Here is a 25,761-nt window from a genome sequence, read left to right as displayed (position 1 = left end):
ATGGCACCGACCTTATCCCTGTGGTGGGACCATATGTAATTTCATACAGCATTGGGCGTGCATGTGCACGATATTTTCGTGTTAAATCATATTTATATAGTGAATTATATTGGGACACCGGATAAACTTCAAAAAGAGCGCGAACGATATTGTGTTTGAAGTAATTTGCATGTGAAAGAATTCGAACGTGCCTTAGCATTGAATTACAGTTAGCATTTTATGAGAAATCCACATCCATGAAATTGTGTAAAGTCTGGTCTCGTGAAACGGTTTACGGATGGATGGAGAATTATTCGAGCCTGATTTATGCACGGGCAAGAGGAGCGCACTTGCTATGGTTTTCTGTTTTCCCATGATTTCACGCAGGGACCAAATTTAAACAACATATTGACGTTGATTGAACAAACATCTTTGACCAAGCCATGTAGACAACCGTGTAGCCGTGCTTTGATATTTTGCGGCTTTCTAAAATATTTCGATACACACCTGTCTGAGTACCGCTTAGAGAAAAACCGAGAGAACTAAGGGCCTCTTCTTTTTTTGAGCTGGAGGGCCAACAACAAGCGATACTGCAGTGTCTAGATTCGCGCAGTGTTATTTTTTCATCAAGTATGACTTTTCTCATCGATTCTGGAATTATTTTTCCATTGAATACGAATTTTCCTTTGATTCTGAAACTATTTTTTCATCAAATATGGTTTTCCATTATAATTCTGAAATTATTTGTCATTATAAATATGAATATTCGTTAAAATATGAATTTTCGTTAATTTGCAATTATTTTTCCCGTCAAATATGCATTTCAACCGATTCCAAAATTATTTTTCATTAAATATGAATTTTCATTAATTCTGCAATTATTAGAGATAGATGGGTTTTTTTTTTCAGCTCAAGGAAACAGTTATTTTCCAGATATTATGCTGAGGTGAACCGGGGAAGGAAAGTCATCAGTGGTGTTGATGGTAGCATTCCTCCCCGGTATGCAAGAAGGCCTGGGTTCGAGTCCCGGCGGAAACGTGATGACTTTTCTTTCCGAGTTCCCTTCAGCCTAATATCCGGAAAATAACTGTTCTCTGCAATTATTGTTCATTAAATATTAAGTTTCATCATTTCTGCAATTAATTTTCATTAATTGTGGAGTTATTTCTCTTTAATTTTGAAATTATTTCTAATTAATTATGAAATTATTTATCATTAATTATGAAATTATTCCTCATTAATTATGAAATTATTCCTCATTAATTATGGAATTATTTCTCATTGATTATGAAATTATTTCTCATTAATTATGAAATTATTCCTCATTAATTATGAAATTATTCCTCATTAATTATGGAATTATTTCTCATTGATTATGAAATTATTCTTCATAAATTATGAAATTATTCCTCAAAATTATGGAATTAGTTCTGAAATTATTTCTCATTAATTCTCAAAGTATTACTTTCACACATTTTGGAGTGCATTTCTTCATCGAGGTTTTTTTTACAATATTTCTGTGAATTCTGTAACTTAAATTTCCGTTGGTGGGCCTCCGCAAAAACCTTGATACAATGAGGACCCCAGCCTTAAAAAGTAAAATTTCAATTTAATTTTTTTTCTTCATATCAGCAGGTGCTCGACCTCAAAGAAAACTCAGACAAACCCTGTTTAAGGGTGAAAAAAACAACCACTGGGGTTTTCCCAAAGTACATAAAGCGTCTGATTCCAGTCAAAACACAGACTCCTTCCAGACAAAATCCTACGATATATCTACGATCATCGCATCCAAAATTAGAGGTCATCCATCTATTTCTCGTGGGGCCCCGTAGTTAGTTTATAAGGTTGCATTTAAATAAATAAATAAATAAAATTTCTACTTTTTTTTTTTTTCTTTCCGGCTATTTTTTACCACAGAGCCCTACCGCTATTTATCTGATTTATTTGCTTTTATTCTCCCGCAGTTTAACGTACGCGCCGCTAGGTGTCGCTGCGGACTCTAATCCCCGCGAAATTCGCTCTCTTCTCTCTGTGTGTCCCCCATCCATTTCTTCCTCATTCATCTCTTGATCAGTGAAAGATGAGGAGCAGCGGAATTGTTTCTCTGTTTTATTTATGGATGCCCTGTTTGGCTCAGGTAAGCAGGAATTGTTTGTAAATAAATCGATTGTACAATTGATTGTTAATTAACCCTTTTAGGCGGCAATTAGAAATCTCTAAACACCCCTTTGAAAATGCCATGTTTTTTTTTTTTTTAATGAAGTAGGTTTTCTTTTGATTTTCAGAAAGTGCAAATTAAGGGGCTTAGGGAAAAGTTTTCCATTGAGAAATCTTTTTGCAAATTATCTGAGCTTGCCCATGTTAAAAGGCTTTTATAGAGGCGAGATATCTCGTCATTGCCGCTGAAATGGTTAGAGTAAATCCCAGTTTGTAAGTAAATCTATTATGGCACACACAGGGGTTAAACTTTTCCCAGCCACCATCCAAAATCATCAAAAAATATTGGAAAATTATCTTATTATCACTTGATTTTTTGTTATTAGGTTATCGCGAACCACATGGGACTGTTTTCCGAAATCAGATTTACAATTTTTCGAAAATTTTTTATCTGACTTATCTCGGAAGCGCCTGTGAATCAAGTTTGGGTTGGGACCAATAAATGAACAATTCCCGACTGAATGTGGATTTCTGTGACTCTTCTCGAAAAACCCCACTCGACCCATAGCTCAAGAATCCCTGGCTATATGTGGATTTTTTACGACCCATCTCGGAATCCCATGCGAATTAGGCCTACAGGAATCCCTGTAATTAGATTTGTACGACCTCCTCCCGGAATGGCCTGCGACCCTTGTTTGGGTCACGACCCATAGGTTAAGAACCCCTGTAACGATAAATGTGTTAAATCGATTATTATGCATCTCAAATAGTCTCGGTAAGGTGCATAAATTTATCACTTTTAGAGGTGAGTATACACAATACCCAAGCGTCGTTGTTTATAGTCGAGTTGTAGTTAAAGTTGTTAAATGAGAGTTCATTATATCGGGGTACAATGGTAAAAATTTGTTAAATAGGAGCTCGTTATATTGAGAATTCCTCAAAAAGGGCTTAATTTATCATAGCGGGGTCCAATTGTAGAATGAGTGGAGTTTGATATATTGAGTCATTAAGTAGGAGTTTGTTATATTCAATCTGATTGTATATATGCACAAAAACTTTTCAAAATTCGTTAAATCAGAAAGTTTGCTGAATGAGAGTTCGTTATAACAGGGTACAATCGTATAAGTTTTTTGTTAAATGCGATTTCATTATATCGGGGTACGATCGTGAAATTTGTTAAATCAAAAACCATGTCAATGTGAGATCATAAAATTTGTTAAATGATAGTCCGTTATATCGAAGTGCGATCGTAAAATTCATTAAATATGAGCTCGTTATATCGAGGTTCGATTAGAGTCTGTCAAATAGGAATTAATTCTGGGGGGTTCATATCCGGTTCATATCCTAGCACATACGTACGGTCATATAAATAATCTTATGACAATTAAGAACAATTTATCATATTTACCAATATAAGCTGGTGATTATGCATAATAACGGTCCAAAATGTGATTAATTTTTACAACTAATAATTTTAATTTGTATTTTATTAATTAATCTATATATATAAAATTGATTTTCTGTGTGTGTGTGTATGTTCTCTATACAAATCTTCAATTTTAGATCGATCGTCGCCAAATTTTGCATATATACCAAATGGGACCCGACTTGAACGATAGGCTACTTTAAAATTTCGTCAGACCAGGGCAAATGCCCCAAATGGGCAAAAAAACCGTAGGGCAACAATGGTTTTTGGGCCTCAACAATCACTTTCCGAACGTTTACTTTGGTTACCGTGGTTCCCTAGCAATGCGTTTAAGACGTGTATATGCCTTTGCAATGGTTTGCCGTTTCTTTAATGCTGTACGTATATGTATAATATTTATGCCTTTATAATGGTTTGCCACTTTATTCAATCCTCCCAGTAATGAGAGTTTTTTGAATAGACACCATCATCAGCATCACTTTGAGGGTAAGGCAAAGGATGATGCCCCACAGAAATCAGTGTTAAAATTGCCGATTTTACTGTAGAAATGCTGAAATTTTGTGGAGTTTTCTGTCACATACATAATTTTAAAAATTGTGTTGAATTCTAGATTTTGGAAATATCGAGTTTGATTAGAGATATACGAAGCCCAGGAGATCAAATATGAAGTAATTAGCCGGACCTACTTTTGAGTTGGACATTCATGCAATAACATTGATTTCAACTTTTTATTTATATCTTCTCAAGCGAAAATTAATGTCTCCGTAGTGTCTTTTGATATTCAACTGCATAAATTCATAGTTTAGGATGTTTTAAAATTAATTATGGGCCCGTAAAGTACATCGAAGAAATTCCACAGCTTCAATTAAGCATTTTTGAAAGCTGAAACAGGCAGATGGAGAACTTAAAGTTCGGGGGGGGGGGGGGTGATCGAAATACCTAGCACCCCTTAAAAAAGAAAAATATATATATTCGTTTCTATGTTCCTTTAAATCTAGATTTGTTCATGAAGTCACGCAGGAAGCCGCCATATTGGTTAACTTAGACACGGTTTGCATGTCCCTCAAAGAAAGAGGGAGATATCACGTGATCCAAAAAAGCCTCATTGAAGAAAACCCGGGCAACGCCGGGTATTATAGCTAGTCTTTAATAAAAGTGATAAATTCGGGGAGATTTATCAAACTTACCAAAATGATCAGCGATTATGCGTAATAACCGGATTTATCACATTTACTGTAAAATATCCATTAAAGCAGAGATTGTAGTAAATCTCAGGTCACCATGGTAACTAGAAAATTGGTATTAGCGCCTAAAATTTTCTATATGCGATTCCCAATTTAGAGTTTAAGGCTGACACAAAATTTTCTGATTTCATTACAGTGCATCTTTTAATAAGGGAAGAAGTTACAATGTCCCGGAGAAGTCGAAAAAAACGTTATTTAGGGCTCTTTTTCTTGAACAAAAACCATGCTTGGCTCTTAATAAATTTAGCGGACCCCTTTATATTTGTTCGTTTAAGCCAGGTTTTCCTAGAAGTAGGTTTCTACAGCGCTTGCAGCGTGAAAACTCTGATTGGTCAAAATAACCTGAATTTCCAGTTTTTAACCAATCAGCGTTTTAACGCTGCACACTGCGCAGATTTTCTACTCCTAGGAAAACCCGGCTTTAGCCCTGCATTGAAGTGCGTTCTCTTATGGTAGATAGGTTTGAAAACTTTTGTCGCGATCCATTACATTATATGTACGAAATCATAAGCTAAGATATATTTGAAGGTCTGGGTTTGCACGATAATGGTCTCAATACGTATACAGTCAAACTCGGTTATAACGACGACACCGAATGAATGAACGCCAGAACTTTGCCACTGAACTTATCACGTTGCCGAGATCTCTTCCAGCCCAGCTTCGTGGCAGAATCCGAAACACTTTATTGTGAGTCAAAAAAGGGGAAAAAACATACACAATTTTTACAATAATTGTGTAATTTCACCAGACAATTGGGTACTGTTGCGAAAACAAATTTTGTGGTGGTTAGAGACAAGATGGGGTTGGGAGTTGGAGAAAAGTTCATTGGTTTCGTTAAGAAGGGATGAATGTACGTACATATATTAGAATGAAGGTACATTTTAGAAGCAATTAATTTGCTCGGTGGTTCGAGTGGTTCCCGTCTGATGTTCCCTGTGTACACGCCCGTGAATATGTCACTTGTGCTGTTGGCGATCCTCTTGGCTAAGTGAGTCCGCCAGCCATGCAACAATAGAAAACGGCCATCAAAATTCTGATTAGGACGCTTGGCCATTCCACGTCCAAACTACATTCAATGGTAAAGGGTCAATTCTGGTTATAACAACACTAAAGATTCCACGGACGTTACAACCGAGATTGACGTTTTCAAGACCTTTTTAGGTATATGAAATATAATCAGATGATATATATATCAAAACGCTGTACGCGAAGTTGTTATTTCAGTATGAATTACATTCATTTATCGGAATGACCATACTTCAGGGAGAAAAAATACGGGATATTGCCAATTTTCAGGAAAATTGCAATTATTGCATATTAATTTTGCAACCCATGGGGGAAAATAAAATGCTGCAGCAAGTATGCGGTAACATAGAATGCATTTTATGACAGAAAATGAACACGACAGATATGGAATATGAACACTGTCATATTTCATTGTAAAAAATATAATTTCTAAATTATGTAAATTATCTCCCGATTTTAGTAAAGATCGTGAAAACACCCGTGTCCTTATCCTTTCCCCCCTCCAGGTTTTATCCCTTACTATAATTTAAAAAAAAAAAAATTCTGGGGCAGTGCAGCACTCGTCATTTTCAATGGAAAATGTGTATTTCTACTCGTAATTATCACTCTAAAATTTTCATCCTCAAGTTTTCGAGATATGTGACGATTCCTAAAACTTTTTCCACCACTTTATATACAGGGTGCATAGCAAACGGGGGGTAATGGCATTTTACTGGTGAGCCGTTGACCTGAGAGGTATACTTCCAGTTATGAAAAGTTTTAAAGAACGTTCAGTACACTCAGAGATACAAATACATAAATACAAATACAGCGCCACAACAGGCAAATTGCCCAACGAGGTGGCTGACTTAAGAACATCATGGATCCCCGAGCCCCTACTGCTACACCCCACATGCACCCCCCCCCGGAACCCCCCAACGAATCGGTACATGCGGGAATGTGCGTGTACGTGTAGTGCAACCTGACGTAAAGTTTGTTTCTGTGTAATGCTTGTTATGTGTAGTGCTGTCATCTGCCCCCAGTTTTACAAACTATGAGTGAAGTGTTATGGTTGAATGATTTACCGTTGTAGGACTGTTGCTCTCTGTGGCGAGACTTTTTAACGGGGAGATCGGCTCGCATTTGCGCCTTGAAGTTGGGAACCACAGAAAACCAACTTCAGCCGACCACCACTGTGGGGTTCGAACCCGGATCCTCGCATCACGAGTCCGGCACTATAACCACTCGACCACCACATGATGTCATTCATGTTTTAAGGGGTTGTATAGTTATTAAAATAAAAAATTTTAACTTTTTATAGTGTCTCCCAGTGCGAGCCAAAACCCAGTTAGAAAGTTGTTGCTCTTTCTCTCCTGATGCCAACGGAAAAAAAATCCCATGTTTTTAAGTGAATGTTCACTGAATTCGAAAAATAGACAAAATTTTGGGAAAAAACAAGGTTATATGAGGGGGGTAAAACGGGTTTTCCGTATTAGAGCTTTTTTTTCCTCCCCATGATTTTCTCTATTTTTTGAATTCGAGTATCAGTGAATTCACTAAGAAACATGAATTTTTTTGTTGGCATCAGGAGAGACAGGGCAACAACTTTCTAACTGGATTTCGGAGCACAGAGTCATTATAAAAAGTTAATTTTTTTTATTTTAATAACTATATAACCCCTTGCAACATGAATGACATATTTGGGTACTGCACGTTATTTGGATACTTTTTCTAATTGGAAGTATACCTCTAGCATCAACGGTTCGCTAGTAAAATGTCCTGCGCCCTGTATGTCCATAGCATTATTAATGAAAATTTACGGTACTAATGTTTTCCATCTTGTTTTGGGTAAATTTCGTGTTTTTAGCCGTCAAAGTTAATGAAATGAGTTCATTTTATTTGGATGAAAATGGTTCATCTCAACTGTATAGTGTTCTCGTCAGTATTTATATTATGGCCCAAAACAGTTATTTTCCTTGCAATATGGGTCCTGAAACCCAAAATCTCTCCTCAAACTTGGGTGATCGCCGTTGAACCACGTTCTAACTGCAGAGCAGCTTGGAGTCTCTCTCTCAATACTTCCCGTGAATGTTGCTTTTCTGTAAGGCATGGCGATCTTGCCGCTGATCCACTCTGTTCATGTCATTCACATTTTACTTAAAGTAAGATGAAATTATGGGTCAAAGGGTGAGCAAAAAAAGGGAATCTTGACAGGATTTGACGAATGAACAATCATAATCTCAGTGTGGTGTCTAACATTCGTACGTAATGGCAATAGCATTCGTAGGAAGGAAAAAAACCCTTCAAATGCCAAAACTTGAGGGGAAAATAAAGAATACTACCAGTGTGTGAGCTTTAAGGCTTTGTCATGATGAAAAATCTGCTCATTGTTCTCTGGCTTGTCTTGCTGATAATACTTTGATGCTCGTCTTCGTATCAACGAAGGAACCTTGTAACCTGACATTGGAAAATTGACCAGAAGGGTCACGATTATTTTTCTCTTGTTGGATTTTGTTTTGAAATTTACCTAAACGTTCATTTTTCTTTTCGCTCATGTCATTCAGTCACTTCCACAATATTTTTAGAAACAACAAAACCACTTGTTCGCAGTGACGTCTAAACGCAAGGGCATACCCGGTTACCCAGAGAACATGCATGTGTCCCTCGCTTTACGCGATTAATTGGTTCCGCAGAAAATAGTCGCATAAGACGAAATCAAGTAAAATGAGTTGAATTTTACATGGAAAAGATAAAGATGGGGGGGGGGGAAAGGTTATTTTCTTCAGAAGAATTAGACAACTGAACCCAACACCAAGGAACTTTCTTTAATGAATTAATTATTCAAACTCTCAAATGTGTGAATTAATTTAATTCATTCATATCGCCTAAAGTTAATACTTTTTTGTCTTCACTGCTTCTAATTGATTCTAGTGAGTGTGGATGTTTTCTTTCCTGAAAAACCTGTTGTTATAGCCTGATAAATCTTTTTAATGAAAGTGTGGATTCGGCTGAGGGGGGTCATTCAAGTATTACATCAACATCGAGGGGAGGGGGGGGAAAGGGGATTTCGGATTTGCTGACTTTTGATAAGAGGGGAGGGGGGTTTGAAGGTTGCTTACGTCATCAACCAACCCTTTTTGAAGATTTGAAATATTCTAAGCTGCTGACGGGGAGGGGGGTCAGTGTTTTGCTGACGGGGGGGGGGGCGTCAAAAATGGCTGAAAATCTGCTTACGTAATACTTGAATGGCCCCTGAGAAGCAGCATTTTTCGTCTCCTTATAAAAACTTTAGCAAAAATGTCGCATACATAATTTCGCATGTATAAAAATTCCAGTTTTATTTACTAGAATCGTTATTTTCGATCAAATCTCTCATGGCATTGTAAATGTGTTACCAAACGTTGTTCATTATTGAGATCTGGCGAGTTGTATCTGTGAATTTATCTTTCTCTCAGTCACATCATCAAATCCTATGTATTTCATCGTCAAAGGATTTAACTATGTTGTAAATCATTCAATCATAACACTTCACTCATAGTTAGAAAATCTGGGGGCAGATGACAGCACTACACGTACACGCACATTCCCGCATGTACCGATTCGTTGGGGGGTTCCGCGGGGGAGGGGGGTGCATGTGTGGTGTAGCAGTAGTAGGTGGGGCCTCCAAAAAATGGCTCGGGGATCCATGATGTTCTTAAGTCAGCCACCTCGTTGGGCGGTTTGCCTGTTGTGGCGTTGTATTTGTATTTGTATTTATCTTCAATTTGCAAGCTCATTTCCAGAATTAAAGTTAAACACCAGCCGAATTTTGCAGGTTGGAATTTAATATCAACTTTTAAAAATCACGTTATAGCGAAGGATACCTACACTAACAAACCTATACTTGTAACGACTATGGGGGAAATTAAAATCCCGTGCAATTAGTGAAAAAGGCAGCAATACTTTCTTGGAGGTAAAGATAAAGGCTAAATGATGGTTTTTGCCCTTTATCTGCCTTTCTATCTAACGTTTTTACAGTCTATACGGAAACGTCCCTTGAAATATGGATCATTTGTCACCCTAATAATTTACAGATAAACTCGGGAAATAATGTTTAGAGTGTCTCACCATCTCATGGAGTTGGAATAAGTTTCCGGTTTAAAAATTCAATATAAAAAATCCTACATATTTTATCATTGAACAGAAGAATGATTTGAAGAAAAAAAACTAGTGCAATGTCTTAGGAAAAAAAAGTAGAAGAAATATTGTTTCTCAGTTTAATCATCCAAATGGTCTGAGTTTGTCACAATTTTATCAAAAAAATAAATAAGGGGTCGTTCAAGTATTACGCCATCATCGATGGGGGGAGGGGGGTTTCCGATTTGCTGACTTTTGATGGGGGGGGGTTTGGATAATGCTTACGTAATCAACCACCCCTTATGAAAATATGACTTAGGATTCAGAGGGGCAGAGCTGATGACGAAATTTTGTTGACAAGTGGGGGGAGGGGGGTCAAAAATGGCTAAAAATTTGCTTACGTAATACTTGAACGTCCCCTAACAGCTGATATACAACTGCCACATCAGTATATAAGTTACAAGAAATTTTTTATTTTCCTTAGAAGCTCTCTGGGTTCCAGGATTTCTAGGGGGGTTCTATGACGTTTGATTCCACGAAACCCCCAAAAAAGCTCTCACTGTACCCCCAGGGTTCCACGGAACACCAGCTGGAAATCTATGTTCTACGAAAACATTATATCTCGGTTGATATAATGAGGAAAACGGGTTGGTTTTCAAGTTCTTGTTTCGTAGCCATTCATCATCTTAATTCAATTAAATAAAAATCATTGGAAGAAGCAGCAATAGTCCTCCCACGTATCTGTCTTTGTCAACCATTTTTCTTCTCTTCATAATGACTGAAGGCTTTCGGTTGGGTCAAAAACCGCTTTCCAAAGAATGGATAAGACTAGAAGGAGAGAGAGAAAAGAGGAAAACCTAAGGTATGTGGATTAGTTCTTGACATTTTATCTGATAAGAAAGCTTCGCGACGTTGCAGCAAATTGACAATACCTCGGAAGAAGAAGAGGAAAAGGTAATGTGAGGACCTGTTGGAAAAGTAACCTCGTCGCATGAATAATCCATCAAGAGCAAGAGCAATCTCTGCTATCTTTACACGAGTGAAAAGTGTCCTTTATGATTAGAGACAAGAAACGTGCTCGGAAATCGTATTATATCTGTATATACATTTAAAAAAAATTCCATGCTCTCCCTGATGACCTTTCTATAGAGAGAGAGGAGATGGACGTTTTACTCAATCAAAAACTCTCTCCTTATTTTTTCAAAGTCAAAGGCTCTCTCTGTTCAATGTCCCTTACACCTTATTTCCCCTCTTAATATATTTTCTTCCCTTAACACGAATGGATCTAAAACAGGTTTAGATGATTATTATTATTATATAGTGCTTTTTATACGCAGATGTGCAAAACTGACGAGTTTCATTATAGACCAGCAAAAATAGACGTGTGAAAATTCTATTATATAAGACGCGTTCATGTTCAAACCCCGTAATGTCCCCCCTTCCCCCAAGTAACTAGGTGAAGCTAATGGTTTATCCATTATGCATCCTGTATTATAATATGCTGACTCGCGACGACTGTCCGAATTCTGACGGGTTAGTGGTGAATGTTTTGCTGATGCAAATACAGGATGAACTGTGTGATGGCTATGTAGTTGATGCGGCAGCTTTCAGCAATTAAAGACGGAGAAACTTCGAAGAATTCTGGGCGATAGTACGGAATAAAGAGAATATACCGCCAAGTATCATTCGATGAATTGGATATTTAGAGAGGTTCCGAGAATAATCTTACGATTTCATTGCTGATGATGTGTTAGCAGGTTTCTAATTCTTTTTCTACATTATTCCTCTTATACTTCATCTTGCTACTTTTATGTGAGTACGTCTACTGAATCGGCTACCTGATCGAACTGGTTACATTTCCGAGACCTCTCTAAATGTCTACCAATATAATGATCAATTAGTAAACCTCTAACTTTACCCGACCCTTTTTCGCTGCAATGGTCGGGAACGTTGGGAATAGCCGTTTTAGAAGGGAGCCGTCGGTAAATGATACTGGAGCCATGGGGGTTCAGGTAAATGTTTGTGAAGTAAAGTAAAATCAAAGTAAATTGTGACAGCCATTATTAAAATAAGGCAAGCTGAGTAAACGATGACTATCCAATACCGCTGGTAAACGAGTAAGACTGGTGGTAAATGATGTCCACGAAAAACCGCTAACAAACGATAGCTGGATGTGGTGACTAGTAAATGATAGCAGAGTTAATGATGATCAAGGTAAGAAAGCTGCTAGTAAATGATCGCTAGGGCATGGAGGCAGCTGAGGCAAAAAGTTTGAAATCCACTGCCTTATGAGTAGAGTACCTCTTGGCTTCAAAGGCCTACTGCACGGTAACGACGTGCAAAAGACGTATTCTCGTTCAAACTTGCGGCAGTGATAATGAACCCTACCCCCGCCTCCAAATTTTTTATTTTTTTCGTTACGGAGCAACAAATATATTGTCCCACTTGCCTGACGAAGGCATATATATATATATATATGAAAAAATTTACACTTCCGTTTTTTACTTTTTTCATCGACGATAACGGAAGTGTTCCTACACCCAGGCGTGAAATTTCGCAGAAATGCTTTCTCGGCAGCTATGGTGCAAATATGTATTCAACGTATTTTGTGTGATCAATTTTCACGATCTTATATTCAGCAGCCCAGTGGGGTCCTGGGCCCTCATATACTGCAACTGGGCTGTTTGAAAACCAGACTTCCAGCGAAATAATATACCCTGATGGTATTCATGGAAGGACAGCAAAGACTTCATAGTTTGCATAAAAAATGTAAAAAGATATTTTTTTCAAAATTATATTATATACATATGGCTTATATACAGCAAATAATATAAAAGTATAGCCCATTACACTACACAACACACACACAGTATATAATGTTTCCAAAAGGGATGAATATTCTGCCATTGACTCTAAAAATTCAGAAAATATTTATGCTCATTTCTTCTTTACACAAAGATATGGGACCTCTACGTCCCCCCCTGTCAAATAAAAAGTAAACTGTTATAACTTTTTAAGTGAAGTAGGTTGTTAGTTTTATACCGGTACGCAGCATGTAAACGAATAAATACTATGAATATTATTTGTTTTAACGCTGCATGCCTGTGTAAATTTTACGCACCAAAATACCAGTTAATATATTTTTATATTTACCACTAAATTACTTTTTATAAACACTAAAAAGCATATTAACCGGTATTATGGCGTATAAAATATACACCGATATGCAGCATAGAAACAAAAATATAGTCCTACCACATGTTGTCCATTTTCATTCTGCACACACATTGGTTTGAAATCAACAACCATTTCTTTAAAGAATTATAGCAGATAGTTTTTTTTTTAATTCAATAGGTGACAACCGTGTTTTTCCTGCTTAACGTATTTTTTCCTGAAACATTATTTCTGTGAAACATAAAAAATCAAAAAAATTAGGAAATTTCCACCCAATATTTTTTTTTACCGGTTCGTAAATTATTTCTCCCGTTCATGTCAGTTAACGAAAATTTTCACTTAATTCTAGTGGTCTACAAATATGAAAAGGTTGAACACAATTAACTAAACCGTACAAAGCCCGGGCACTATAATGCCCTCTTGAAATTGTTTTTCGAGCTGTCCCGATTTTTTTTTATCGGGATTTCTCTCACTTTCTCAGTCGCATGATCTGGCCACCCTATTCTATGTCCGCTCCGACAGGACTAAGTCCTGTGCTATACCGTAAATCAGCTATGATTCTTTTAGTGAGGGGAATTGTAACAGTGACTTCTTTTTTCGACGCAGCACGAAAAATTATAATTAGCGATTTGACTAATTTTATATTCTTTCTTGTGACCATAATCAATTACACGACTTTCGATATTTTTTATGCAAATAAATCAATTTGTTTTTAAAATTAGTCGGACAATATTTTTCGGTCATGTAAAATTTTTGCTCCGGCATTTATTATTTAAAGTCATGTATCCGATCGGGCATGTAAATTTTTGAAGATTTGTCTTTTTTGTATATTTAAGCCATAAATATTTGAAGATTTAAGTGATAGATTGAAGATTTTTGAATGACATACAGTGCATGTTATACATGGATGTCAACTCCAAGTTCTAATTGGAGATCTAAAGAACAGTGTTTCATATCCCTTCCAGACCCGAGCAATCATTTTTTGGAAATTTTCAAAATGTTTTTGCATTTTTGATAGTCAAAAAATGCTTTAAAAATATAAATGTCAGTGAACTTTTATTTTTTTCAAATTTTCAATTTTATTCATTTGGTTTTTTTTTTTTGCGAAAAAAAAAATTCACTTCGTTCAAATTTTTTCAGCCAAGATGATCATTCATCTTCGCATACAATTTTTTTTTTCAGAATTTTATTGATATATTTTATGCAATAAATGAACTTTTCATGGAGGAATTTTCTCCTGGAAGCCATTTTAAAAAACCCCTTAAGTACTTATAAGTCTAAGTCATAGGCGTAGATAGACTTGGAAGTCTGGGGGGGGGGAGGCAAGATGATGTCAATTCATATATACATTAGATCAGTTGACTCCACCTTTGACGCTGGGGGGCAATGCCCCCCCCCCCGTATCTCCGCCCATGCTTAAAGTTCAACTTCAAGTGCCCTCTGGTGAAAGCCCCCCAAAGTTCATGCTCACCATATTTCAATACATTTCAAATTCAAACTTTACACAATCCTTAAGTGAGGGCTTGATTCCCTGAGGTTTGAAAAATAAATTTCTACAGTGGGAAAAGATAGCAACCACCACATATGTGCATGCAGGAGCTGAAAAGGATAAATTCGTTATCAAGAGAATCTTACTACATTTTATTTTCCGAAAAAGCCCAACACGTTACCGGATTCTCTGCCTCCCGTAACAAATGTACATAAAAACTCGCATAAACGGCCAATTATTTCAATTCCGTTGATAAATAAATAATAGTTGTCCTATGTTTTGTCAGAACTTTATTTTTAGAAACGTCACAATAGTTCCTCTCTTGATCTTTTCGTGCGGGGAAAAAACAACTGCCGATTGTGCTTCCAGAGCTGAATGAACTTGCTACAGACATTGTTTTTAAGTCAACGGAATAAAACTGTCCTTTCTTCTAGGCTCTTAGAATCGTCTTGAGAATTGCAATAAAACTTATAACATTATCTCCTACGTTGAGTTCCCCACCACCCCCGAATTCGTATTGTATGAAAGAATATAATGTTTGTCGAGGAATAAAAACTAGTCATTTACAATCTCGAAACTGAAATACGGGTGAGAGATTCTGTTTCGTGATGGATAAAAATTGATTATTCCAATAGGATTCGCTACGAAGAATTAAATGACGACGAATCTAATTTGATGTAGACGGGAATAGCTCTCAAAATATCGACTGTTAAATTCCTTCATTTCTTATGAGGGAGACCCTATTCAGTCAATTGTACCAGAAATTTATTCATTGGAACCCTTTCGAATTCATACCTACCTGGGTCACAGCTGCTAGACAAAAAAAATGTCTTTTTTTTTTCTTCCGTGCCCATATATTAACCCCTTAAAGGGTCTTCAACCCGTGTCCCTCCTACTATTTTTGAGAAAATAGCTACTTTACATAGAAAACTCTTAAATTACAAGGAAAAATCGTTAAATGGAGCTGGCACTTTAAAAAGTAATCACGGAATTTCAAAAAAAGCTGAAAAAACCTTAATGAAACAATAATTTTAGAATTACTAAAAAAAATAACTTCATAATTGATGAAAATATATAATTAATGAAAAAATAATTGCGTACTACTGTATTAGAACTACGAAAAGAAATAATTTAAGAATTATTGACAGAAATATATTTATATATATTGTGGTTTTTTTCTCCTTCTTTCTTAATAAACTATTCCATTCTAAATTTCCAAATGTTTAAAAGAAGTAATTCATGAAAAAAAATTAAGAGTTGGCGAAAGAATTAATTTCCTAGTTCATGAAAATTTATAATTAAAGAAGAAATAACTTCACACTGATCGGGACAAATTTCCGAATAAACAAAAGAAAATAATAAAAAATCGATGAATTTTTTCTTCAAATACATAAAAATTCAAATTTAATGAAAGAAATAATTTCACAATAAAAATTTTCAACAATTTGGGGAAACCGTGTCTAATAAGAAATAACATTTAGCAGGGAATCTAATAACTCCCTGTTAAATGTCGTACATTTTTTAATGAAGTGGGATTTCGTGAAATCAACTTTTCAATATATCTGAGCCTGTCAATGCTAAAATAAGAGGCTTCTTAAGGAGACGAGATAAATCGTCAATACCATTCAAAGGGTTAAATCAGTGTTCTTTAACGGACAAAGCAACTCGCTTTTCGCAAAGCAACTCACTACTAATGTATTTTTTCTTTGTAATAACTTCTTATCTTAATAATTCTTCTATCTTAATAATTCTTCTATCTTAATAATTCTTCTATCTTAATAATTCTTCTATCTTAATAATTCTTCTATCTTAATAATTCTTCTATCTTAATAATTCTTCTATCTTAATAATTCTTCTATCTTAATAATTTCCTTCGTAAATAACTTCTATTTATTGTTTCTTCTATTTCTCTATTTATTTTTTGCAAGGTCTGTAAATTCTTCCCACAATTAATTCTCTTATTTTTTTGCCGGTCCGCAAATCGCTTACATTTATTTATTATTTCTCTTCATTACTTATTTTTCGGATTCGCTAATTATCCTTACTACTGTATTTACTTTTTGCCGGTCTGAAAACTATTTCTCACATTACAATCCTAGTCTCCAAATTACATCTTTGGTTTCTGCCTGCCCGTGATTGGAAAAAAAAGCTTGTAAGAACGCAGATGATTCGCAGTAAAGAATCAAATCGAAACGAATCTGTTTTGCTGTAGAAAGGATTTAAAAAATATCGATTATTTTAATTATCTAATTTCTTAATGAAGAGATTATTCATTCATCGTACCACACATTTCACGGAATCTTCAATTGCCTATTGAAACACAACACTCTCAAAATTTCGAATTCCTTCGTGCCTAATATCCGGCTGCTGGACAATAAAACGGGACACTGCCGTTCTGTGGGAGTTTTCTACCGGTACGCGAAACATTTTGCCAAATTCATATAGCAACACTACATAATTTTAGATCTAATAAATAATACTGTATCCTGTATTTCTTTCTTATCCCGTCAGTCAGTCTCGAATTATTTCTCCCATTTCTTTTTGCTGGTACGTAAATAATTTATATTTTTTTCCTTCTACTTACTTGTATTTTGCCGGTTCACAGGTTATTCCTCCCCCCCCCCCAATTAATTTTTTGTCCGCAAATTATTTATTTTTTGCAGGCCGTAACATACCTCTACTTATTTTCCACTATTTATATATTTTTGCCGGTCCACAAATTATCTCCATTACTTGATATTTTTGCATTTTATGCCGGTCTGCAAATTATCTCCACTATTTACTGTTTCTGCTATTCATTTATTTTTTGCCGGTTCGCAAATATTTCCATTATTTACAGTTTCTCCTAATTATTTTTGTCCGTAGATTATCTCCACCGTTTATTGCTTCTCCCATTTATTTTTCCGGTCCGCAAATTATATCCACCATTTATTTTTCTCTTGTTTATTTTTTCCGGTCAGCAAATTATTATATCGGAACATTGCACTCGTAAAATTTTGAATTCATACCTGCCCGATATTCGCTGTGTGTGTGTGCTGGACAAATAATTTTTTTTTCTCTTTTCCATAACCATATCTCGAGAATCAGTGTTCTTTAATTGCTGGTCCATGAACCGGTGCCTGTCTCTGGAAATTTAAAACGGACTCTAGAAATATTTTACCCAGTATGTTCATGCAGCTTCACTACATAATTTTAGATCTAATAAATATTATACCGTATTCCTATATTGGTTTTTATTTCTGTCTCAGCAGGTCTGCAACTACTTCTCCCAAATATTTTTTTTTTGCCGGACCGCAAACTATTTTTTGCTGGTCCGCAAATTATCCCCCCATGTATTAATTTTTTTGTCGGTCCGCAAAGTATTTCTACAACTTATGCCGATTCGCAGTTGGAGAAAGGTTGATTCCCAATGAAGAATTAAATCACAACGAATATTATTTGCTGTAGCAAGGCTTATAAAAATATCGAGTGTTTTTTTTTTTCGAAGAACCTATTCATTGCACTAGAAATTTCATGGAATCTTCAATTACCTGCACTCATAAAATTTCGAACTTATACGTGCCTGATACCCGCTGTTGTACAAAAAATTGGCTTTTTTTTTGCTGTTCCGTGGCCATATCTTAAATGCTACGACATTTATCGTAAATTAGGGAAAGCAAAAGTAGTATTTATCGTGGGTTTTTCTTTCTCCCTCCCTCTCCTATTTGCCTTTTGTGTACATTTATACAATGATTTTTTTTCGGTGTAAAGCCGGTTTTACCCTATAAATTTACGAGCTCATAAAACACTTAAATTGTTCTCTGAACTTTGAGCTGGGGATGCAAAATTACGAGCTTCGTCGTTTCTAGGGAGAATTCCAGCCAGTTTTTTTTTTCTCCTTTTAACAGTATTATTCGAATTATTTGTGACTATTATTGAATAGAAAGAGGGAAGAGACAAAAAAAAAATAGCCATTTACGTAGATTTAGTAGATGGATTCTGGGGAACGGACATTACTCCCGATTGTTCATGCATCCGAATGATGTACAATACAACGAAATGATTCGCTTGTTATGAATAAAAATTTTATAAATTCGGAATAAATGAAATAAAAAATGATAATATACAAAATTAATGTTGATGCTGACTCATCAAAGCTGGATTTTCCAGCTGGAAAATGACAGCTTTTTTTTGTGACACAACTTGTAGCTGCTATTATTTATTCTTCCATGTCACACGTTGACGGTGATGAATAATATTTTTCTTTTATGGAAACGTACCAAAAAAAAAAGTATTTTTATTTCTTTTCATGTTCTCTGTCAACCCTTAGGTCTTGGAAATTCACCGTAGTGAATACAAGTGAAGATGTCTTTCAAATGAAAGAGAGCCGCTGCTCTTCTATACCTAAAAATATACCGACTAGACTTTGAAAAAACATGGGACATATGTTTTTGGTCATATCTAGTTTTTTTAAGTTATTTTTCTATCGTCTAATGACAGCGTTTCTGAACCCCAATAACTAGAAAAATTTCGCCGAAGCAACTTGCAGCATATCAAGGGTGATCACACGTGTCCCGTATTTTTCAATATTGACTTTTCTTTATCTTTTTCCAACGAAGCTTATTTGAATTCGTAATCTTTACTGAAATCATGAAGATAATTTTCATAACATATAACCATAATTATTTTTTCAAGTACAGTTCACGTCACTTAATGTGGTCATATCGGGACTCGAGGTTTCTGATAACAATAACCGAATGATAACTATATATACGATAAACATGTTGGAGTGAATCGACACGCTATTCATACGTATAAAAACATTTATGGATGGTTTATTCCAAGCATTGTATAACATTGTATCATTAGTCTCTAGTTTTTATGATTGCATTTTTAATGGGTTGCTCTGTATTAGAAATATGACATCCATATTTTGTTATGGGAGTCTTGGACATTTTGCCTGTTGCAACCTTGTATTTGTATTTCTGAACATTGTTCAGCGGTTGTCAAAAAATCGAATAGAATGCTTGGTCTCATTTTCAAAAAGGTCTCTTCGCGTTCTCCTAAAGTCATTCTTCCGCTTTTTCGAGGCTTAGTTCGTCCTGGACTGGAGTATGCTGTAAGGTTTTGGAGACCATACCTACAGAGGGACATAGACTTGGTTGAAGGGGTGCAGAGAAGAGCTACGCGTGTCCTTATTGGCACACAGGGCTTGAGTTATGAAGAAAGACTTCATTTTTTGAATATGTTTACATTGGATGAACGCAGGTGTCGAGGAGATATGATCGAAGTGTTCAAAATTTTCAATGGGATGGATAGGATGGACCATGAACTTTTAGTACACCGCCAATCGACTGCTTTTACAAGGGGACACCAGTATCGATTGGTGAGGGACAATGCAAGGTTATGGTGTCGCAGGGAATTTTTCTCCAATAGGGTTGTTAATAAATGGAATAGCTTACCCCCGGAGGTAGTAAATTGTAACACAATTGACACGTTTAAAAAGAAATACGATAAACATGTTGGGGTAAATCGGGAAGCTATCCATTCTTAGAATAAGACAACCATAAGTATTCTTTATGGGCATTGTATAATATTTTATCATGTGTATATATTGTTTGTAATTTGTGTTAATTACATTTTTAATTGGGTTGCTGTATTTTTGAAACATATGACATCTATATTTTTATGGGCATCTTTTTATCAGCCACCTCGTTGGGCATTTTGCCTGTTGTGGTGTTGTATTTGTATTTGTATTTGTATTATATCCGGGAAAAAGTCCCGTTTGCAAATACAGTGACCATATACATCCCGTTTGGTCGAACGGAACGTATGGTAAATGGGTATTGGTAAAATGGGACAACTGTTTTTTCTTCCCACAGGTTGCAAGAAATGTTCAATCTTTTCCTTTTTTTCGTCTATTCTAGAACGGGAATTATTTTTTTTCTCTCAAGCTAAAATTCTGCATTTTGTTATTTAGCCATTGTGAGGCGTTAGAATGGAACTATCTAATGTTTATCAAAAATTACGATGTACATATATATATTTTTAATGTACAAATCGTTTCATAGATCCCTTCATTTTCTTTTCCTCATTTTCCCGAGAAAGTCTCTCGGGGAAAGAAATTTGAATTCGGTCAACTGAAAGAAACTGATCAAAAAACTGAATTAAAGTGCTTTTTTTTCGTCATACATTTTCTCCAAAAGCCGCTCCACACGTACATTGATCACAGTGAAAGCACTATGGACTGAGGACGACATTAAGTACGAAAATGATTTTCAATGGGGGGGGGGGAACACTTCTACCCACCAATAATCTTGTAGCCTGATAACAACAAACTTACAGAAAAAAAAAGTTTGGTTAAATCTTAGCTTGAGAATCGAAAAAAAAAAACTTTCAACGGGAACAAAATTTGATAACATTCGAAGTCCCGGTAAATGTAAACGCATTTTTTCCCCATGTTATGATATTGGTCTGTTCCGTTCTTTGCAAAAGTGATAACAATACCCAAATGATAAAATTATCCGTGATTTTAATAGGCGACGTCGACTATAAGTAATTTATAGTCGACGTCAAGTGGAGTTCCTCAGGGAAGTGTCCTTGGCCCCATACTTTTTTCATTTTTTATCGACAAACTCGATCAGGGTATCGATGGAATTACTAGCAAATTCGCAGATGATGTGAAGCTAATGGGGGTAATCGGAAATGAAAGCGATAGGGAGTTGCTCCAGACCAACTTAAACAAGATTGCAGCATGGGCAAATGAATGGAGCATGACGTTTAGCGTAGATAAGTGCATGGTCGCTCATTTTGGTTCGAACAACCCACGGTTCTCTTACGAGTTGAATGGTGTCACTATCCCGGATGCAACTAGAGTCACCGATTTGGGAATTCTCATTGACGAGCGACTTAAGTTTTCTGAACATTGTTCAGCGGTTGTCAAAAAAGCGAATAGAATGCTTGGTCTCATTTTCAAAAAGGTCTCTTCGCGTTCTCCTAAAGTCATTCTTCCGCTTTTTCGAGGCTTAGTTCGCCCTGGACTGGAGTATGCTGTAAGGTTTTGGAGACCATACCTACAGAGGGACATAGACTTGGTTGAAGGGGTGCAGAGAAGAGCTACGCGTGTCCTTATTGACACACAGGGCTTGAGTTATGAAGAAAGACTTCATTTTTTGAATATGTTTACATTGGATGAACGCAGGTGTCGAGGAGATATGATCGAAGTGTTCAAAATTTTCAATGGGATGGATAGGATGGACCATGAACTTTTAGTACACCGCCAATCGACTGCTTTTACAAGGGGACACCAGTATCGATTGGTGAGGGACAATGCAAGGTTATGGTGTCGCAGGGAATTTTTCTCCAATAGGGTTGTTAATAAATGGAATAGCTTACCCCCGGAGGTAGTAAATTGTAACACAATTGACACGTTTAAAAAGAAATACGATAAACATGTTGGGGTAAATCGAGAAGCTATCCATTCTTAGAATAAGACAACCATAAGTATTCTTTATGGGCATTGTATAATATTTTATCATGTGTATATATTGTTTGTAATTTGTGTTAATTGCATTTTTAATTGGGTTGCTGTATTTTTGAAACGTATGACAACCATATTTTTATGGGCATCTTTTTATCAGCCACCTCGTTGGGCATTTTGCCTGTTGTGGCGTTGTATTTGTATTTGTATTTGTATTTTTATATTAGCAATTTTCCATAAGTATTTATCCCGCGTATTTTGTCATGTTCAACGTTTGTTTTTCGTGCACTTTAATTCACTGCAATTTCTAATGGGACCTTAATTTCCCATCCGTAGGTAATTTTTCAGAAATATCAGCAACAATATGTTAGTGATTTTGACGACTTACGACAAAAGTTTTTGACTGTTGGCGATGTCCCGTATTTTGCCGTATTTAAAATCCCAATTTCCCTCAATGAAATACGGTCACTTTGCCATGAATGTTTTTCCTCGTGAAATAAATAAATAAATTTTTGATTATTGCGATTTTTTCAGTAGCTTTTTTACCCATCCCATTTAGCAAATTGTTTGGTTACATTTAGCGATATCCCGTATTTAGGGTCACAGGAACCGTATTTTTCTCGATGAGATATGGCGATATTCACCCATTTTTGACCGCTCTTTTAATTATTGACAGAATTTCACAATTTATATACAGGGTAACCCATAAATTCGTAAATAGTTTGAAAATACATAGAAATTGAAAGAATTAGTTATTTTTTTGAATAGGAGTCTGATTTGCATATTTCGTTATTTGCTGTCTTGCAGTGCTTTCTATCGACAAAAATTTGAACTTTTTTTTTTTTTTTTTCTGTACCAGAAAAATTTCCGTTCGGGAGAATAATTTTTTTTTCGCCAACCACATTTAAGTAAACTAATTCCTTCAATTTCTATGGATTTTCAAACTATTTACGAATTTATGGACCACTCTCTCACCCCCCCCCCCCCCTTGAATAAAATATTAGAGAAGAGTCTCAAAAGTTGCACTTTCATTTAACATTGCTTTTCTTTCTAATTAATGTTGCTTTAAAATTAATGTAAATTGGATTAAATAATTTGTAATTATGGTTTCGGGGAATAATTTTTCAATTCAGCAGAATTAAATTATCAAGTCTGTCTGCGGACAATGCATTGAGAAACGCTGATTTATCACATTAAAAAAAAAAATATTTTTAGTTATTTCTAGTAAAATACGCTCACCAATAAATTAAGTCCATTTAATCGATTGCGATTGATCATTGAGTTACGTAAACACAGCATTTTCTAAAACGATTTTTATTGTCATTAATTACTATTTCGAAAAAAGCTGGAACCCATGTTTTTACCCATAATTACTTTTCCTCCCTTGTTAAGTAAAAAATAATAATAATGCTTAGGTGTGGAGCTGTGGATCGTAAAAGAATTGTGTGTGGTCTTACAATCCAGTCTTGCGCTTGACAAATAGACTCTCAGCAAGGGACAAGGCAGTAAACTAGATGAAGTAGAAGAAAAAGCGTAGAGATAAAAACGTGATGAGAAAACAGAAATATATTTTTCTGTTCCAAAACAAGACTCATAAGGCACTAGCTCCATGAAAAAAAACAAAAAACCTCAGAATAATAACCCATTTCGAACCTCCAAAACAAACATGATAGAAGATTGATCGGATCCTATCTACAATCATGAACCCCGTCATCGATAACATGAATATAATAGTTTCCTTTCTTTTGAATAATAATTATGTATAAACAAAAATATATATTCAGACGAGAGATTTTTGCCGCTTCTTTGAATGGATGGGGTTGTTTACAAAAAAGTAGGCTTTGACCCGTCATTCGAAATTCAGGTAAAATGAAATGTATCGATACGAAGCGTTCGGGGAAATTATTCAAGGTTCTTTTATCTTAATGAAAATTGATTGCGATTCAAGATTATTGCATACTGAATAGCTCTAGATTTATTTTTGGATACTGCGAGTTTTTCTAAATATCGTCAGACTGAAACAATTCCAAACAAAAGAGGGATAAGACAGACCAAAATATATATATATATATATACACACACACACACGGTCAGAGCCGTCTTAAGGGCATCGGGTTTCCGGGGGGCCAAGTGATTTTTCTGAGGCCCTCCTTACCTGGCCAATTTTCGAAAATTTTAACCGGTTCTCGTTTTTGTGAGGCCTCCCTTCTCTTGAGGCCCCAAGCGTTAAGACGGCACTGTATACGGTAGATGTAACTTATAAGAATCATGGATAATACCAACCTCTCGGTGAGTAAGAAAAAAGGTGCCGTTCGGAATCGGCAATAAATTGTAGGTCCCGGTCTGCCCTCGTGTGCAGAAAATGACCGTGGTGTGACAGAAATGATTATGTTATCATTTGGGTATTGTTATCATTTCACTAAGTACGGAACGGACCAATATCATAACATTGTAAGAAAATTCGTTTACAATTATCAGGACTTCCGTTTTTGCTATCAATTTTTTTTTCTTCAAGTTTCGAAGGTAAGGTTGAACCAGACTCACTTTTTCTATATAAGTTATCGTAAGCAATGTGCAAGATTATGTAAGAGGTCAGAAAGCTTCCTTATTGGCAAACTTTTTGGTACTATGTTCACAACGTTCTAATCGGAACTGGTAAGGGGGGAAAGAAAAGCAATTGGTTAAACAGGACATATGGTAAAAAATTAGTACCGGAACTTTTTCGGGTATAGTTATCAATCGGTTATTTTTATCGAAAACCACGGGTCCCGATGTGATGACATGGAGCGGCGCACACTGTACCTCTTTAATCCATGTATTGAGGCGTCTCGAAAGTTCTGAGTGATTCTTTTAGTTGTTGAGCGCAGGAAAAAAATATTTTTTGTTTTATTTTTGTTCTTCCCCTCTAGGTTATTTTCTGACACTTTTAAAGTTCTTGTAGAAATTCATTTGGTTTGGAGGCCAAGAAAACCATCTACATTTATATGGCTTATGACAGTATCTACATCAGAGCATGATGATAGATGAATGCTGAGACAAATAAAGGCGTAGTGATTCATTATCTCCGCAGATTTTATTTATAAATTATACATAAAGTTATAAATTATACATAAAGTTATAAATTGTACATAAAGTTATAAATTGTACATAAAGTTATAAATTATACATAAAGTTATAAATTATACATAAAGTTATAAATTATACATAAAGTTATAAATTATACATAAAGTTATAAATTATACAATAAGAGAAAAATCACCCACATTGATAAAATAATAATAATCAAGTGTTAAAATTGTGTGATTATTTTCCATCCATATTGAAGGTTCTGAAAAATTATTCAAAATGTACTAAATTTTTACGACACATGACGAACTGAACTTTAGGGATTGGACCGTAGGCTTTCAATTTTCCCTTGAAGCCACAAAATCTTCATTTTAATATTATAAAAGCAACCAGCAGCTCCATATGCGGCTGAAATACGTATATCTCTAGTTATAGACAATTTATTTCAATCAAGTTTTTTTTTAACAGGGATGTGAATTAATGTGATAGATTATCCTCGGGTGTTTATCCTCGATTTCGTTCGGATGGGATCCATCTAAATAAGAGAGGGGTCTGGGAGGTTTACGATAGTCTTAGGTCAGGTTTTTTACTCCCAGACCACGTAGTCGGGAATGCGGGTTAGTTAATGATAATCACAACAGTACTG

General features: G+C 35.6%; 1 protein-coding gene across 1 annotated transcript in view; it reads left to right on the top strand.

Annotated features, from left to right (window-relative positions):
• Positions 1 to 2,021: 2,021 nt before the first annotated feature.
• LOC149078506 (A disintegrin and metalloproteinase with thrombospondin motifs 16-like) overlaps positions 2,022 to 25,761 on the top strand; it is a 52,658-nt gene continuing 28,918 nt past the window's right edge. The window contains exon 1 of the mRNA XM_089240616.1: positions 2,022 to 2,116. Within this exon, the coding sequence (XP_089096742.1) occupies positions 2,060 to 2,116 (57 nt within the window). The 5' untranslated portion in view covers positions 2,022 to 2,059. The remainder of the gene's footprint in view (positions 2,117 to 25,761) is intronic.

Source organism: Pholcus phalangioides, unplaced genomic scaffold (assembly GCF_987345545.1).
Source record: "Pholcus phalangioides strain wild (caught in Gottingen) unplaced genomic scaffold, Ppha-v1.0 ptg000013l_1, whole genome shotgun sequence".
Lineage (NCBI taxonomy): Eukaryota > Metazoa > Arthropoda > Arachnida > Araneae > Pholcidae > Pholcus > Pholcus phalangioides.
This window is presented reverse-complemented; position numbering and strand designations above follow the sequence as displayed.